Source organism: Onychostoma macrolepis, chromosome 15 (genome assembly GCF_012432095.1).
Source record: "Onychostoma macrolepis isolate SWU-2019 chromosome 15, ASM1243209v1, whole genome shotgun sequence".
Lineage (NCBI taxonomy): Eukaryota > Metazoa > Chordata > Actinopteri > Cypriniformes > Cyprinidae > Onychostoma > Onychostoma macrolepis.
Genome location: NC_081169.1, coordinates 7,602,914 through 7,621,670, shown reverse-complemented (window position 1 = coordinate 7,621,670; position 18,757 = coordinate 7,602,914). Strand labels below are relative to the sequence as shown.

Genomic DNA, 18,757 nt, shown 5'->3' with positions numbered 1-18,757 from the left:
TGAGCCCATCCAAAATGAGCCTGACATCAGTGCACTTAACAGTACACTTCACATCACATCACTTATTATAAATAACTTTAAAACACAAATAGAACAATATATTTATATAACTTGAATCAAGAAAAACAAGGTAACTGTGTAGGGTAACAAGCTACTGCCAATTCAACAGGAGCAGGTTGATGCAAGAAGCACAGCTTTTCCAAATGTAAACATCTAAAATTAATAAAATATATATATATTCTGTGTTGTGTATATTCTGGTAAATCAAATGAACATGAGGATTCGTATTTAAATAGTCTTTTTTCAGTTCAATGTTCACAGACACCAGTCGATGTCAATTTGATTTAAGTGTACTGACCTGTTTTTTATTTATTCATCAAAAATGACAGATTCCGTGAAAATCTGCATTATACAGTAAATTCCGTTTTATGACTGGATTCCGTGCTTCCGTACGCGTTTTCTGCATCACGGAAGTCATAGGGCCCTACTAATGTAGCAAACGAGTATAAGTTCATTGTGAGAGTAAAAGACGGGGACATTGTTTATGTACTTTATAGCTTTGCGTCTCACCAACTAGGTGACAACGTAGCGTTAAATCAACAGACTCAAGCCACCACCGCACTGCCATCTATTGGACTGCAGAGAGATACTAATTTTTCAGTCTGCTATGTTACTGACTATACTGTGATGTGACCGATGAGCATGAGTTCTGGGCCGCGGCATGGCTGGTATAAACACAACCATTGACTGAGTGGCCGAGATCAGCTCCAGTGCGCCGCAGACGCATGAAGTGATGCGCAGATCAGCTCTAATGTCTGCTGTTAAAAATGAACCATCCATTCATCATCACGCAAAACTAATTAGAATTCTAATTAGAATCAGAATCAGTGTAATGTGCCGATCAAATATAGGTGCGGGTGGGTGGTGGGCAGATAATTTGAAGCAGCGGACTCGGGTGAAGTTTGAGCTGGGTCGCCAGTAGCAATCAATGGAGCTGCTGGACAAAGTAAGTAATTACACCATTTAGATGCATTTAATCTGCGTAATGGCAGCACTCATCGTTTACTCAGGAAAAAGGTCTATATGCTCTGTAAAAAAAAAAAAAAGTTCATGTCACCGGCATATTCACCGATACCGATATATCTGCAACAGGCTCATATCGGCAAAATTATATATCGGTCGTGCTCTACAATGTACAGAATTTTTTTGCATTTCATGAATGAGGACCATTGAACACATTACACATTAATACTGCCCAATACTAGTTTAGTGTAGTTTTTTTTCTTCAGTAATCTGAAGGTCTGTCACTACTTCCGTTTCATCACACTTTTAATTATTTGCTTTAGTTAGTTCTATTTGCCTGATATTGGAAGCAGTGTACATAAATATTTTGCTGTCTGATTTACGTCTGACACACGTACCACATGTCTGAAGCACGCAAAACACTATATTGCAGCGTCCATTGCGAACAAATACAGTACCTGTTTGTTGTTTCCTGAAAAACATTTTTTATTACACAGCTCTCTGAGATACTTGATTCTGACTGGTCAATTGCGGCCTCCTCTATGGTCAAACATTTTTATATAATGGCCATTTAACTATAATTGGCCACTGTTCCAGGCTACTCATTTTCTGCTGTGGTAGATTTAGGTGTTATATCACTCCAGGGTCCTTTTAATTTCATAAAATTTTCAACTCAAATGAATTCAATTTCAGTCAATTTATATATGGGTGCATCCCTAGTGCATCACTGTCTCTGTGTGAAAAGCATGTTCAGACTGTCATGCTCTTTAATGCCAAACCAAAGGTAAACTATAATTTAGTTTAGTCTCAAATGAGCGTGAAACAAAGATTAACATGTTCTTTGATGTTAACCTATAGGCAAACAATAGTTCTGTTTAGTCTCAAATGAGTAATTTTGCCTTTTTACGCTTCGTGGGAGAGAGAAGAGCTCTACACACAGTTCAATGCTGATGGAATAAAGCCGCACTGTGCATCTGAACATGGTGACATTAGTAAGGGCTTCTCTGGATGGATGAATAGATCGGGTCACAGTACTCAGAGCTCACCGCTGGCTTCAGTCGCAATCCGAGCTGCGAGTAACTCCTTATAAATACACCCACACAAATGTCCACTCACAGGGAATGTTCCTACCCACACACACATAAATGCACTATAATGCCTTCCAAAAAACATAACACAGTGGACGTCTGTGCCAACGCACACATCAGACAGCAGACACAACCATAAACACAACTGCTCTACCACATAGTCTGTTTGAAGCATCATTTTTAGCTGTTAAAAATATAGTCCTACTGGCCTCACAACCCTTACCAAAATACTGCAGCTGTACCATGGTACACTATTGAAGCCTATTTACGCTACATCATGCTTTGGTAAATCAATATTATGAGATACCAAGTCATAATTATGAGATAAAAAGTCACAATTATGACAATTATAATTATGAAATAAAAAGTTATTGTTGCAACCTTACAATTACATAATTACAATTACACAAAAGTCAGTTATGATGAGTGAAATTACAAGTTATTAGTTATAATTATGAAATGTCACAATTATGACATACTAAATCATGAAATACCAAATTACGAAATATCATTTTTACGACATTAGTCAAAACTAGGGTTGCAAAATTCCGGGAATTTTCAAGACTGGAAACTTTCCATGGGAATTAATGGGAATAAACTGGAAATTTGCTAAATTGCAGGAACTAGGAACATAAATGTAGTTAAAACAACCAGATTTAATGCAATTTCAGTTTAATTTCTACTCTACACATTGCTCAATCGCACACAGCACACTGCGGGCTATCGAGGCCACGCCCCCTACATGCACTGTGCTTTCCTCCTTAACATGCACAGATCATTTCTTAAATCCTGCACACAAAATATCAAAATGTCCATCTTGGTAAGTATTCATATAAATTACATGAATATTACAAAAAATGTTTAAAACTTCCTTGTGCTGTGTGTAATATACTGTGCAGCTAAATTAGGCTATACCATAGTAAAAACAAATACACTGACTGAACAAACGTTTAGGTGAGATAATAATAAAACAAAAGTCTAAAAATGACCCTCCCCCCACACACAATCCTCGAGTCACCTAAGAGGGGGATTCCCCTCCATTTTCTCTGAAGCCGCACTTTCTGCATTTGAGCCCAAAGACTACATCTAAGTTTTGATATTCTAAATATATTTGATCTATGGGATTCACGTTTAACTAGTAAATACCAAAAAGTGTTTATACAGTAGCTAGACAGTTTATGAGGTAGGCTGTGTGCTATATAGCTCAAGCTGTGATGCTCCTTCTGCTAGCAAGGTTTCTGTTATCATACAGAAGTGCAGTACTGGTCAAAAGTTTGGACACATTACTATTTTTAATGTTTTTAAACATTGCATATCTTTTGCTCATCAAGCCTTCATTTGTTTGATCAAAAATACAGAAAAAAAAAAAAAACAGTGATATTGTGCAGTATTGCCGGTATTACAATTTAAAATAATGGTTTTCGGTTGTAATATACTTTGAAGACTGTAGCTTTGCATCACAGAAATACATTATATTTTAGTGTCACATGATTCTTCAGACATCATTCTAATATGCTTATTATCAATTTTGGAAACAGTTGTGCTGCTTAATATATATTTTTATTATTATTATTACTACTACTACCTGTGATTCTTTTTTCAGGATTCTTTGATGAATAAAGAGTTTTAAAAAAAACAACAACACATTTATTTAAAATAGAAATCCTTTTTTAACAATACACTACCATTCAAAAGTTTGGGGTCAGTATCTTTTCTCTTTTTTTTAAATAAATTAATACTTTTATTCAACAAGGATGTGTTAAATAAATTTTTAAAAAGTAGTAGCAAAGACTTATATTGTTAGAAAATATTTCTGTTTTGAATAAACTGTTCATAAGTTTTTATTCATCAATAAATCCTGAAAAAAGCATCACAGATTCCCCCCCAAAAATGTCATTTTTAAAATTTGTATTAGTTTGCATGCAAGTGAGTCTATGATCAAAAAAATATATATTTATGTTTGTATATGATACAGTTTTATAAATTTCCAATTAATTCCCGTAAATTCCTGGTAAGTTTCAAATTTGGAATATTTCCAAAGTTCCCCAGACGAAGTTCCCATGGAAAGTTTCCGGAAATTTGCAACCCTAGTCAAAACTGACAAGCTGAAGTCAGTTATGATAACTTAAAATATGAGACAAAATAATATGACAAAAAAAATCTGATTCTCTCATAATTATGGCTTTTTTTACCCTCATAATTTGCTCTTTTTTTTCAAATGCATCTTTTTACCTTTAGCATGTCGAAATTCTGACTTATGTCATGATTTTCATTTACCAAAGCATGACTGGGCTGACTGGACTGATGACATCTGTAATATGTTAATCTATGGTGGTTGATAATACAATTAGCACCATTACTACAGCTCATACTTGAGTATTAAAGTTCCATCTGCAATTTATACTACAACTAAGAACGATTTCTTCAAAGAACATTGTTAAATTATCATTGTAAAAACCATAGTACTGTATTAACAAAAAAAGGATGGTAGTACAATGGTATGTTTATGGTTGTTCAGACAGTTTGGAGAGAAATGTTTTCAAAAAAAAAAAAAAAAAAAACACGTGATTCATAAAGTTTACACATACTGAATATACAAGCTGTCTGCATCTTGTCCAGGGGACAGACCAAACCTGAGCAGTGTTGCCTTGTATCTGACATCAATGCAGCAGGTCTTACACAGCTAATCTAATCAGTCAAAACATCCCAAGCAAAAAAAATTACAGACAAATGTACTAAAGGCAAGTGACGCACAAGCATACAGTGAGTCAACAGTAAAGTGGGTGACGTCACCTGGAGTATGCGATCAAAACATGACTGTCTGCACTTTGACGTCTGAATGTCAGAATGGAAAACACACCAAGTACCAGATGTGGCCCATCACAAACAGCGTTGCACCTCATGATGAGAGATGAAGAGAATAACAGAACACTGAAGAAGTCGAGAGGAAAAAAAAAAAAAAGTCAACACCCTACAATGCTAGAGTGTTGTGCGAGGAACTTTCTCTACGGTTACTAAAGTGTTCCAGGTGGTTGCTAGACAATTGCTTACTGGCACAAGCCAAAAGAGTCAAGATCTAAGTCTCCATGATATTCGGCTGCCAATTGCACTAAACCTCTTAAATTAAGAAAACTCTTTATTTGTCTAAGTGGTTTTGTGCATCTCTATCCTGGTGTTCAGATATGGCTGAGTTCCTTCACTCTCTTTTTTTTTTTTTTTTTGCAAACCACACTCGGAAACATCTCCTGAGTCAATTCTGAACATTTAACAAATCGTAGGCAACATTCTTGCAAACTACTAAAGTAAGTGTGAGAACATCACGTGTGCGCTGAAGTGCTGTAATAGTGAGCCTACTGAACATCTGAACAAATAGCCAAACAGATGGATGCCTGTTCTTTGAGATACAATCAAACATTACTTCAGCAAGCAAACTGTTTAAGACGTGATACAGGCAGCCCACATTTGATGCTTAGAAAACATTAATAAAGAAAAGTGGTGAAGAAAACTATTATTTATTGCAATACTGTTGTCCGTAAGTCCTGTTAGTCAGACAGTGAAGGAACGTCAGTAACTGGAAACTCATGGCTAACATCCTACATGAGTAATCAAGAGACAAAAACACAACAAACCAACGTGTGCCATTTTCAGGCTGAACACCAATATCCACATCTAGGGTGGCAAACGTTCAAAGAAACGTTAAGTCTGTGATGTTAAAGGGCTGTGTTAACAAGCTTCATCCCTCTGATGTCATTCTCAACCACAGCCCACCCCCGGCAGTCTGGGATATCTTAAATTAAGTTCATTCTTCCAGTCTTAACACTGCTTCTTCATATTAAACAGACAGTTCTGAATCTCCGTAGTGTGTGTGTGTGTGTGTGTGTGTGTGTGTGTGTGTGTGCGTGCGTGGTGTTTATGTACTTCCAGCTTCTGAAAACACATGAATGAATTCAGAAATAGAACAAACGCCCATCTGGCCTGAAAAAGAAATCAGGAAGAGAGGGACAAACCAGTTCTCTCTGGTTTATCCTGCGGATTTTAACATTACCTCCGGCTCACTCTAAGGTTAGGGGTTAAACACACACACAAACACACACTCTTCCCTCGGCTCCCGCAACGGTGAGTCATCACTCCATTCACGTCACTGACAGACAACAGCTTCCAGTGACAGACCAGTGCACAGCAGCCCCACTCGCCCTAACGCTCCTCTTCCTCATCAACTCCTTCCTCTCAGAGAGTGGTGAAGCTTGCGTCTAAATTTAGTGACTCTGGCCTTAGAGAGATTCACATATATATATATATATATAATCATTAGGACTTAATGTCCAAAAATCATTAGGACATTAAGTAAAGATCATGTTCCATGAAGATATTTTGTAAATTTCCTACTGTAAATATATCAAAACTTAATTTTTGATTAGTAATATGCATTGCTAAGAACTTCATTTGGACAACTTTAAAGGCGATTTTCTCAATATTTTAATTTTTTTGCACCCTCAGATTCCAGCTTTTCAAGTAGTTGTATCTCGCCAAATATCGTCCAATCCTAACAAACCATACATCAATGGAAAGCTTATTTATTCAGCTTTCAGATGAAATTGACCCTTATGACTGGTTTTGTGGTCCAGGGTCATACATATATATTTATATATATATATATATATATATATAAAAATAAAACAAACATGTTTAGTTCTGTAAAGCAAAAAGACAAAAGATTGTGATTAGCGATTCACTCAGCAGATAAAAGATGACATTTTCAAATACTTTTCACACCTTTCCGTGCCATTACACTGAATGAGAATTGGAGCTTTCAAAACACAAATAAGAAGCAATTTACTTATTCAGGAACTTATTACTTATTCATTGATGAATCATTCGGACTGGTTTCAATCAACTTAAAAAATAAATAAAAAGACACATCTGGCTCATAAGAATATTTTGTTAATGAACTGGATATAGGTGATGCCCCAGTCCCAATTCACTGTAATTGCTTGGGAAAAAAAGTGACCAGTACATTCTTCTGTTGTGTTCAACAAAAGAACATATTTGGAACCACATGAGGGTGAGTAAAAGATGACAGAACTATTCCTGTTGCCACTGTGTAATCATAAATTAATGCGTTTTATAGATCGTAACGCGAGCGATTCTTCAAAATACAGATTTTTTTTAATTTCGATGTTCCAGTGAAAAATGCAGGTGTCTCACTGGTGATGTAAGCCAGACTTCTGGCATTTAGTCTGCTAAACCCACAACCTCCAAAATTGACAGCTCACACAATCATTTTTGGTGCACTGCACTTACACCCCCCTACAGAGATCAAGATCCACCCTCCATAGTTTCCCCAAATCCTGTGGGGAGTAGTTTGGCACTTCTGCTTTAATCTTTATACAGCATTTGGATGGATGATCACCTGAGTGTCGCTCGTTGATAAGAGGCAAGCTAACAAAGTGCTAGTCATAAATGCAAAAGAAAAAAATGATGCCCTTAGGTTTTCAGAACAAATTGGCAACCATTTCCATTTGGGTTTTCAGTTAAATGCTAAAGCCGGATGATAACATCAATCTCATTTCAATGCCGCCGACTGCTTACTTTCACAAGTTAAAATCCTTGCCAAGCTAATCAGGCCAGCTAGAAGCAGAACAATCAGGCTTACCGCATACAATGAGCTGGATGCTATTGTTTTTCTAATCAATAGCTTCCCAAGGCACAGTAATCTTTCAATTACAGTCACACTCCACTTCTTCCTATTGCAGCAACTGCCAATCAGAGAGGTTGGCAGTTCGTAGCGTGTTCACACCGTCCCACACAATGGCTGCAGACAAAAAGCGCTCTTCGCAAGCTGAGAGGGGGTGTAAGACATCTCATTGCAACCCTGCCGAGACCCACCAAACACTAGCTGACTGTTGTGACTGAGCTTCCAACACATATGGCAATTAGACCCAACACTGGATGGCTCTTAGTGAATGAGGATGTGTTGATTCAGACCGGGGGATCTGCTAGGAGTCATGATGTAGTCGTGTGGAAAGTGAGTTCAGTGGAAGGATTCTACTGTAGTTCAATAAAATAGAAATATTTGTGAAGAACATAGTGTTTCAGGACCTCGACCCAACCAGGACTGCTGCAACAAGTTTCCTGCATCAAGTACTTTACCCTCAACGAAAGCATAAGGTTGAGATTTTACGGTGTCAAAGGGCTAAAAGAACATTGCAACACACACACACACACACACAAAAAAGGAAAACCCATGAAAATTTGGTTCGTAGCTTGATTCTTTTTTATATCATGCCAACAAAAATAGAACCAAAAGAAATCAATGATTGCATTGGTCTCGATCACTCATGTTGCCTCAAACAACTCTTACTGAAAATTAAGCACTTCTAGATGTTTGGATGCTCCAAATCAAAGAGGAAAATTACAGGATAGCTTACATTGTAGAGGAGGCATTTAGGGACACTGGGTGTTATTTATGAAAATTAAAAAAATGGTACCCTCAAGATCTGGGAACAAGGAGACTCAAATCTCTCTAATCAATTTGAAGAATTTACAGGTATCAATCAGCACTTTAACTGCAGTCAATTACAGGGTAAGTCTCAGACTGGCAATTACAATCATCTGAACTTGTGATTTGACAAAATGAAACGCCACTTGTTCGTAGACTAATGTAATTATGGGTTAAATAACAGAAATCCTTGTTAACACAAGAGGAACTTAAGAAAAACGTACCTGTGATACACTGAAACTGACCATCATCTCGCTGGATCGTGAAGGCCTCTCCTGGGTTTACCTGCACCAAGATTACCTGAAGAAAGCAAGAAAGACGCTGTTAGAGGAAACAAGCCTATTTAGACCACCTCAAAACTCTTAGCTCAACACATTCCCTTATTTCATAAAAAATGCATAAACTGCTTGGATGAAAGATAACACTGCAATGAATAAAGATACACTGTAGTGATTTGAATGGCCCAACCTGTGAGGGCTGCATGAATAAAACCTAACAGGACTAAACTTCCTTCTGCCCTTATCTTGACCTCATCTAACATCAGCACCACGTGCTCCACGTGGCTCAGTTTTATTCCAGGCTAATATATGTAGTGTAAAAGCGGCCATCATTCAGCCAGGCACAAACATGCTTCCATTACCCTCATTTTCTCATGGCTATACATAACTGACACACAAATAAGATGAAAACGTACACATCCACTTCTGAGGGCAGCAGAAAATGGACACATTGTTTACTGCTATGACGAAAATGCTCTGATTCCAAGAAAAAAGAAAGAGAAAAACAGAAATATAGGCGCATACATACCAGCCATGTGGTGGCGGCAATGTGCTGCAAATTCAAAGTTTTCCTTTTTTTGTTGTTGTTGTTTTTTTTAAACAAGAACAAAAAATGATGTTTGTGTTTCCTTTGAGATCTGAGAAATCAATAGAAATGTCATCAAAATGGATTTGTTATTGTCTTTGTGGCACTCTAAACTCCTCCAGTTTTCTGATCAATGACTGCGGCTCAGTGGAATCGCGTGTGAATCTGACAAAGCTGAATCTAGTTTTAGCAATATCATCCACTCATAAAAGGCCCAAATTTGATCAAAAGAAAAATTAGAATTTAAATAACACAAAAACAAATTCACCATCTTTTGAACTCTCCCATTGACAATAAAATGATATAAACAGAAATAGCCAGACCTGGGCTCTTTGCACTTAAACAACTAGACCTCTATTAATATCCTAATAGCATTAAACCAACACACCAGCAACCGCTTAGAACACCTTAAAGTGCGTGTATACACAGTGTCTTTACAGCTTGTTGTCGCTAGTCTCTGTACTGTGAGAGTCACTCATGACTAGTGCCGACGCTGTAATGTTATTGCTAGACTGCACGTCTGGATACATCTTTAGATGATTAGATAACAGATTACTGGTAAAAGACGTTGACCTAATTTGGCTAGGAATAAGTTTTCATTTTGCTAACAACTAACATTCTGTGGTTGGAGAGTGTTACTGCTCAGTCCATTAAATCATTAACCACATGATCTACCAATCTACAAAAATAAACTCACACATACTGCCAAAAATTTCAAAAACCTAACAAATTACTCAAGAAGGATGACATGCGAGTTCCACTGACAAATTAATTGCTCTTTACTCAAATTTCTCTCAAATTTGCTGGACACGCCCACACATAGTCGCTCGTGATGCAAGACGTTGCCAGCTCTCCTTAAAAATAAATGAATCAATGGCATTAGTTTTAATAAGCTATAAAAGCACCCTAGCAAAAAGTACTACTCACATTCTCTTCAAAAATATACCAATTTAGTCAATAATGCTTTAGCTGTTTTCATCCCATCACAGTATGTACACTAAGTTCCAAATCTGTGCTCTAAATTGTTTATTGGTAATATGTCTGTCAAGTAATTAAATGTCAAAATAAACAAAATCAACTGAATTCAGGAAGCTGTCGCACAAAAATGTGCTATATTTATACATTACCAAAATCATTCTCAGACCTCTACAATACCACAAAACAAAGAAGGGCAAAGCAGGACTCCACCGTTCAATAGACAGGATGCAAATCTCTGATATTAGATTACAAGGATGAATGATGATGAAGTGGAGAGGACAACATCACTGGATGTGACGTCCAAACCCACGTCACTCGCATGGGTCTGAAATGAGATGGAGAGGCAGGTTCAGCGCTCATCAGAGTACCACTTGTTCCATGAAATCGCTCTGAGTCAGTCTTCCATTGAGCTTTTGTTAAGGCACTATTGATGACACATCTGTCTTGGAGACGAGCGGGAGCGCTGATCTATTTCAGTAGAGCAGGGGTCCTGATCTGAAAGCCTCCAGCAGGAAGTCATCTGACTGGCTGATTTTAAAACATATGCCACTTCGTTCAGCTCTCTCTAGTCTTCGGATAAAGGTCTCAATGTTTGTACCTTCCTCATGAGAGGATATGGAGCGGGGTGAGTCACATCAAAGGTGTAGATGAACCATGATAAATGTCATACTGAGACTGAGAAACACACTCTGATATCAGTCAACAGGTAGAATAAACACAAGGAAAGTGTAGAGTCCTAAAAATGTCAGTGAAATATTCAAAAACAGTAAAAAAAAAAAAAATTCATTTTCAATCAAATCAGGTATTCTAGCATACAGGTTATTAAAGAGTTTGAGCATTTTGTTTCGCCAGTGTCTGTTTAAATTGACTGTGCAAGTCAATGTAAATGTGTTCTCAAAAGATCTGAACTCTTAAAAAAATCTTGGAGCCAAAACAGCGCAAATAACGTGTCATGCCAAGAACAACAGGAACACTCTCAGCCTCAGCCGAGGGTTAAGAACTGACAGTCCTTCCGGAGGTAAAAACCAACTGAACGAAAGGACCTCAACCCCAGCCACAAATCAACAGTGACCAGCTTTCGTACATCTCATTCTCATCTAAAAGACAACAGCAGCAGTCTTTAGAACAATGAAAAATAGTCATAAGAGAATATTTATCTACTCAATACAATAGAGACAAACACAAATGAATTTCAGCCTCTAAGCTTAACCTAAAAAATATTTATATAAGCATAGTATGCATTTCAAAGAAAATTAATTTGGCAACAAGTGCAATTTATTTACCTCAGACTTGTGGTGGAAGTCACAATTATAGCGCCTGAACTCCCACGGCTTGGGGCTCCAACTGCGGGTCTCCCCTAACACAGCCATCCTCTGTACTTCCGTCTCACTCTCTGTTCCCATTCATGAGTGCCACTGAGACACACCAGCTATCCCTTGACTGCTGCACACACAAACACACACTCATACGAGCGTGTTCTCGCTTGGCCACAAGCGCAGCGGCAAAGAGCGATGCATGAGCAACAGCACACGCAACGATGGGGGTGGCTGAGGGAGGTCTTATTGAATTAGGTTCAAGCAGCTACATGCTGTTGCATTCACGTGTGCGCGCGCGAGCGAGCTCACAATTACTCGTTCTGCTCTGCCTTGCTCACTCCTTTGTTCTGCAACACAGCTGGTTATCCTTGTTCCCCTCTCTCTCTGATACAACTCATGTACTGCATTACTGACACATTCTCCAGGTCCCTCTCCTTTGCCAGCATGCAGTTTTCAGACAAAGCAATCTGTGTTTACACACGTATGTGTGTGAAAAAATACTGAATCTTCACTTACTGTAGCCCGCATCTCCCTCTCATCCAGCCACAGCTGCTTCAACAGGCTGGCCGATATTCTAAGGTATCTGGTATCTGGTAACCTCCCTGTGCTCCGGGGGTCCGAGCCACCCTTCTCCGGCTTCACCCGGTGCTCATGAGATTGGAAGGGCTGCACGGTGTGTTCGACACATGGGGGCCTGTGTGAACTCTTCACCCCCCTAAGCAAAGCCCCGAGAGGAAGGGATAGAGGTCTCGCCTAAGTGCGCTAGCTGGAAGCCGTTCACAAGATAACAGGAGCGAAGCCCATGTTTGTGCGCTCCCTTTCTCTTTTTTAAATCTCTCCTCCTGCTCTCTCTCTGCAGTAGATGGACGACTCTCTCTCCCTCTTCTCTCTCTTTCTGGCTCCAACTCTGCCTCACCACCACCGCCAGTCTCCACGGCAACCCCTTCAACAAATAAGCCCTGGCGATGTCCGCAGCGCGCCACCAATGAGGAGGACAGCTAATCGCTGTGTTCTGCTCACAGGGGGAGGAGGAGAACGAAAAGGAGCGAGGGAGGAAGGCCACGGACGAGTGGATGCAATTGCTCTTTCATTCGAGGGTTTGTAAGTCTCACCTCTCCCTCTGTGCCACACTGGCATTGACTCGTGACTGTTCTGTGGCGAGCGTATGTGTGTGAAAGCGAGTGAATATGGATGGCGTCCAGACTTTACAACACCTTCAGGTAGTGCCAAGTACGGGACTGGCATGGATCCAGCAATTAAAAGCACGGATAGGGGTCTCAAGTTATCCTCGACTCCTTTGTTCTACGTTTTGCTTTGGTGATGACAATAGTGAGGGGGCACAAAGCGACACGCGCTCATTCACCGACAGACACTCGCGCTCAGCCTCCCTCCCCCTCTAGAAAGAATCAGTCGTTCTTTCTATTCTCCATTCACAGAGAGACGCTGCTTCTATTAATACCATGATCGATGTACAAGGAGATGAAGTTGGGGTAGTGCAACAGCTTCTTTGGTGTGGAGGAGCGCCTCAGCCCTCACCTCTACTACAGCAGTGTGATTTGGTCCTCTCGCTGGAGGAGACGGCATGGAAAGAGAGGTGTGAAACATCGACGCATAAATAGGAGTGACATCCCTGGATAATATGAACCTATCTGTTTCCTTTTGAAAAAGATCAATTAAACTTGTCCTTCATAATCTTCAACACAGAAGGGAGGTAAAAGAAGGCTCAAGTTTCTTTGACATCTCAAACTACAAAAAAACAGTACTTCTTAGACTAGAATTTCCTCTTATAATGGGAATGCCCAAAGGCAGTTTGCAGTCTTTTATACAGCACTGATCCCGAAGATACTTGAGTTCTCAAATACTCTACATGTGTGTTACAGTCAAAACCAGACTAGCCCAACAAGAGGATTGTTTTCTGTAAGCTGTAAGAAATAGGGATGTGCAAAATCACATTTTGAAAAATTATAGTTATAGTTGATGGGTTGCTTGAACAGCTAGTCGGTTAAGGAAACCCTGTATAATTCAACCAGTTTAAAACTAATTTAGCAGACCCTGTTCACATGTGTCTTTGACAAATATTCAACAACATATATCCTAAATAACTAAGCTTAAAGTGCCCCTATTATGGGTAATAAAAGGTGAATATTTTGGTTTTGGGAGTCCCCAACAACAGGTTGACATGCATGCAAGGTCAAAAAAAACACTTTTATTGTTTTATAGTATGCATTTATTTTTACCTTATTTGCTCAACGACTCCCAAACGGTTTGCTCAATGATTCATTTTTCCAAACCCCTACTTTGCGTGACGCTAATCTGCGGTGATTGGTCCGATTGATCTCATTTTCACTCCGTCATGCCTAATAAAGCAGCATTTGTGAGTGCAGTGCTGCTTTGTGTACAGCGTTATCGGAGAAACCACTATTTTACTGCTACAAAAGCAAATGAATATGCATTTTCATTCAGACCAACAAGTGGGCGGACAATATGCTAATGTTTCATGTTGATGTCCAAATGAATCGTCTTGGGATTTGTTTTAAAAATGACTCGTTTCAATGATTCAGAGTCAAGTCTTTCTTTCGAGAGACAATAACTTTATACACGGTGCACTTTCAGATTTAAAACATTGCAGGATGTTTACATTCACTTAGAGCTGTGTTACACACTGCATGAAAGGTTTTCTAAAATCCATAATTTTATAAAAATGTATTATAGTCCTCAAAAAATCTTTAGATTGGGCATAATGACTTGGCTCAGTGAAGGTGATGTGAAGTTCTAAAGTAATTGTTTCAAAATTAATTATTTGCACCTAATTTACTGTAATACTGTGGAACGTCACGACGATGCTGCCACATTTGCATTGTGAAGTTGTCAAGTCATGACGCACCGTTGCTGCCACAGATACCTTGGTAAAAGCATCTCCACGCATATAGGCATTGTCGCTAAAATGTTAAAGCTAAATGAAAGTCATTCATCCTGATTTATCCTAATACTAAAAGTTGTTCATCTGTTTATTTTGTATCTGTACATATTCAAGCAAACTGGAAGCCAATTTCTTTAATATGTGCAGACTATAAATCGGGGCAGTAAAATGTCAGAGATAAGAGATTTAGTATCCAGGTGGTAGAGTGACAATGATTTGCACGAGCAAAGATTAGCGATGGGAACATTGTTTCTCTAATGCGTCATGGCCAGGCTGAACTTGCCGGGTTTAGGCACAAGGCCATCAGGAGGTGGGGGAGCGAGTGATTAGCAAACACAGCTACAGTGGTTAGTGCTGGCTTTATTACCCTGGAGATGGGCCAGTGGTGCCTTTGCGTTCACGGCTGTTAGCAACTGACGTCTGTGCTTCTCCGATGAGTCAGGGCTCAGGTTCCTCACTATTTGTTCCTCTTTAATTGTTTACCGTGTGGCAACGTGGCACTGCAGCTGAGCTGACACGAAACAGAAATATGTGACGTTGAAGAGGAGCCTCCAGATGTCGGTGCCATGCAGAAAAGAGCAAGAACCATAAAGGCATGGGTTCAAATAGCCTCAGGTAAATGACTTCATGGTGGAGGCATAATCTCAAATCTCTATTGTTAGTGATTTTCAACTATTCTCTGGTTCAGATGGCATAGAATATCAGCCTGAAACTACTTTCGTTCCGCTGTAACCTCTGTTCTTAGCATTAGCTAATGCCATACTAACTGAATTGTCAAACACAGACATACCCAGGCCTCTGGCACTTTGCGTGCATCTGGCTACTATTGAAAAGCAAGAGACCTCCGTGAGCTCTAGCAGAAGAGCCTTACGGTGACACTGTAGGAAGTATTGATTTACATAGCAAAGAGCCTCAAAACATCAATATGACTGATGGTTACTGAGGATGACAGTTCTCTTGACAGTGCCTTTGGTAAGAGCGGGTGATGCTTTTGGTCCAATAAGGCCTTTTTCAATTAGTTGTCATTTCCTTCTTCCCTGATTTGTTCTCCTAAAGCCTTATGTGGTAAACAGAGGCTCCCGCTAAACATTGTCAGCTTGAATAAAGGTGTCCGTGAGGTGCATTCAGTGCATTTGACAAGTGATTATCTATAGAAAAATCTATTTGAAGAGCATGCTTTATAAATAAGGTTTGGATAAAAGTGTCTGCTAAAAGAATTAATTTAAATGTACAGCAGGAAAGCTCTCATAAAAGAAGCACTTTTGAGTAGTAAAAGATAAATGCAAATCTGTTACAAGCAACTGATCTCTGGCTGTCCACCTTCTGCAAGGTATGACCTTAACCTTTGAAGGATTACATAGAATATATTGCCCCCCAAAACAAAACCTGCTAGCATCAAAGCTGGACTGCTATCTGCAATTTGTATTTCATGACACACAGTACAGGTGAAGCTGAACTAAAGGTGAATGGGAGAGAAGCAACATTGCACGGAGTCATTATGTGAAAGCAACCTCACTCTATTGATCAAACTCCTTTTACATGATGGTGCTGACAAGAGTGAGAATTCTGCTCCACAACAGTGAATGGGAGATGGTTACTTGAGATGACTTTGTCAGCTCTACAAAGAATTGTCCATTTTCTCTCCTATTAGGTGATAAGTGAAACACCCACTAGAGAGAGGGAGAGAGAAAGACAGAAACTCATTGCTATGGAAACATTGCTTAGTTCACCAATGAGCACAGGGAGGAGTAACATGTGGGGACAAAGGGAAAGATTAATGTTTGGTTCAGCCATTTTATGGTTTCAGAGGGCACGGTTCGATGAACGGCCGTAACTCAGGCACTGCGTGGTATCACGGCCACTACACATGAATCCACCCACAGCTCTGGCCTTAGGCCCAGCTGTGCGTCTTCTGTCCACCTCCTCACGGCAGGATGGCGTTAAGCGGAGCGGTGGGGTGGGGGTTATTCACTTTCATAATCACCCCACTGACGCACTCAAAAAAAAAAAAAAATCATTATCAATAATTATCAATGGGGGTTATTTCTTTGTGTGCTAAAAAGCCGTTTAATTAGGTAGACTAACACATTCACAAACAAAAAAAAATGTGTTTAAAGTTGGGACACATTGTGATGCAAAGTGATTTTGTAATTGGATCAAGAATAAAAATGCCCAGAGTTTCGGTGAGAAAGACTGAACCTTCATCACCTAATCAGTTTCTAGCATGATTCATTTTTGTCCAGAATGGTGATTCGTACAATTAACACTGACTGGGAAATGTCAGTTTCAGAGTTTTCCCCTTCTTTATTTCTTTACAAACTGAACTGCAGAGCAAATGATGTGAATGTACAAATAAAGAAAAATCTGAGAACAAATAACATCGATATCCAACTGTATTGGAACAGCACTAATAGCATTTACGAATCAATAAAAGTAAACGTTTTGTCAGCTTTATGCAAGAGAAGCTTTTGCTTCACTTTCCTGGTTAGTTTTCCTCTGCGGCAAGTACTATGTTAACAAGAAAGTGTACGAGATCAAAAGGAAAGTGAATCAAAAACACATCAGTGCTTTCTGGTCGATTTAGAGTCATTTATACGAGGGGCTTTTCGGCACAACTAACACAACTCTGTTCTTATCCAGCACAGACTTCCTGCAGAGTGGCCTATTCTACCCTGCTTAGAGTCACTGCTCTTAAGGTAAGCCTGACTGCTGCTTCAAAAAGCCTTGTGCACATAAAACCAAAGTGTTAGAAGACCACATAAAAACCTGAAACGACCCGAGGCATAGGGAGGAAAAGGCAAATAAATGAAAATGTAAAAGGCCAGACGTCAGTGCTTACAGACAGCTGCAGGGAGGAGGGAGGAAGTAGGGTTTCACCAAATCTTTAGAGAACAGCTGGGCACATGGGCTATTAGTAAGTATTGATAAACAACGGCCTGATTCATCTCGTCCTGGTTCTAGCACAGACAAACAAGCAGGCAGGACTGCAGGGAGTAGAGAGGAGAGACATAGGTGGCGTAGTCTGAGTGGCGAGGCAGGAGGGAGAAACGAATAGGAACTGTGAATCATTGTGCACGCACTCCACTTTGCTTTCATGAAAGAGCAGCAACGGTGTTGCCAGGAGGACGCCACACTGATATTTAGCTTCCCTCGTTTCAACTGCGATGTCAAATGCACAAGTGCTACGCGGCACAGAGGAAGAGGGAGGAGGGAACCCGGTTGCTGAGAGAAAGTCCAGTGGGAAAGGTCAGGTCAGAGGCATAAGTCATCATGGCACATTGTCACTACTGTTTTCGCCAGGATGCGTCACTCGGTCCGGGTCACGAGGACTCAGGGCGAAAACTCCTGCCGTCAGTCTCGTATTCTCACGTTTACCCAGTTTCTCTTACGCAAGCATGTTTCCTCTGACACGCAGACCAGCTAACACCAGGAGTCACTTAGTTACACTTACTTTACCTCAAGCTCTCCCTGTTGCGAACATCAAACGCACACCTGGAGAGGCGCCACGGTCGTGATTAGTTGTAGGCGTAAAAGGCCACATATGAAGAGAAATGCCAAGGGCACAAACAAACACGGAGACGGGCACACGCTTGCATGGTAATTAGCACTGAGCTAGTGCTAGTCCTGGCTTTTCGCAACAGTAAAGATTCATTTGTATTCTTGCATCGCTGTAGAGGCGTGACATGAAACCCATCATGCTATCTCTTGCATATCTTGATCTTGACAGACAACATCTACCTGTTCCCTAACGGAAGAAAGCGTCTGCATCCTAATCAGGGCCGGCGCCAGGGCACCTCAGTCAGGGGGGCATTTCAATTTCTAGGGGGGGGGGGCACAAAAAAATAAAAAATAAAAATCACGTCGAGCTTGGGTTGGGCTTTGGGGGTGTAATGCAATGTCTGCTTGCGAAGGTGTGTAATGGCTTTCATATGCACGCTATATTATACTTTCACTTTCGAACATGTTCAGCAAGGAGGGGAGAGGATGGAAAGGGCCAGGGGGGCACGGCCCATGAACCTGCATCTGCTCGCGAATCGCTCTTGCTCTGCTTTGATAGGCTAGCTACACT

General features: G+C 40.0%; 1 protein-coding gene across 9 annotated transcripts in view; it reads right to left on the bottom strand.

The window, feature by feature from the left end:
* Positions 1–18,757, bottom strand: part of fndc3a (fibronectin type III domain containing 3A) — an 83,201-nt gene that overhangs the window by 44,486 nt on the left and 19,958 nt on the right. For 7 of the 9 annotated variants that reach the window (XM_058799273.1, XM_058799269.1, XM_058799271.1 and 4 more), the window contains one exon: positions 8,835–8,910. In XM_058799273.1, coding sequence (XP_058655256.1) covers positions 8,835–8,910 — 76 coding nt within the window. Of the gene's footprint in view, positions 1–8,834; positions 8,911–11,735; positions 11,944–18,757 lie in introns of those variants that run through there. The other 2 variants (XM_058799274.1, XM_058799276.1) reach the window with 2 other exon arrangements.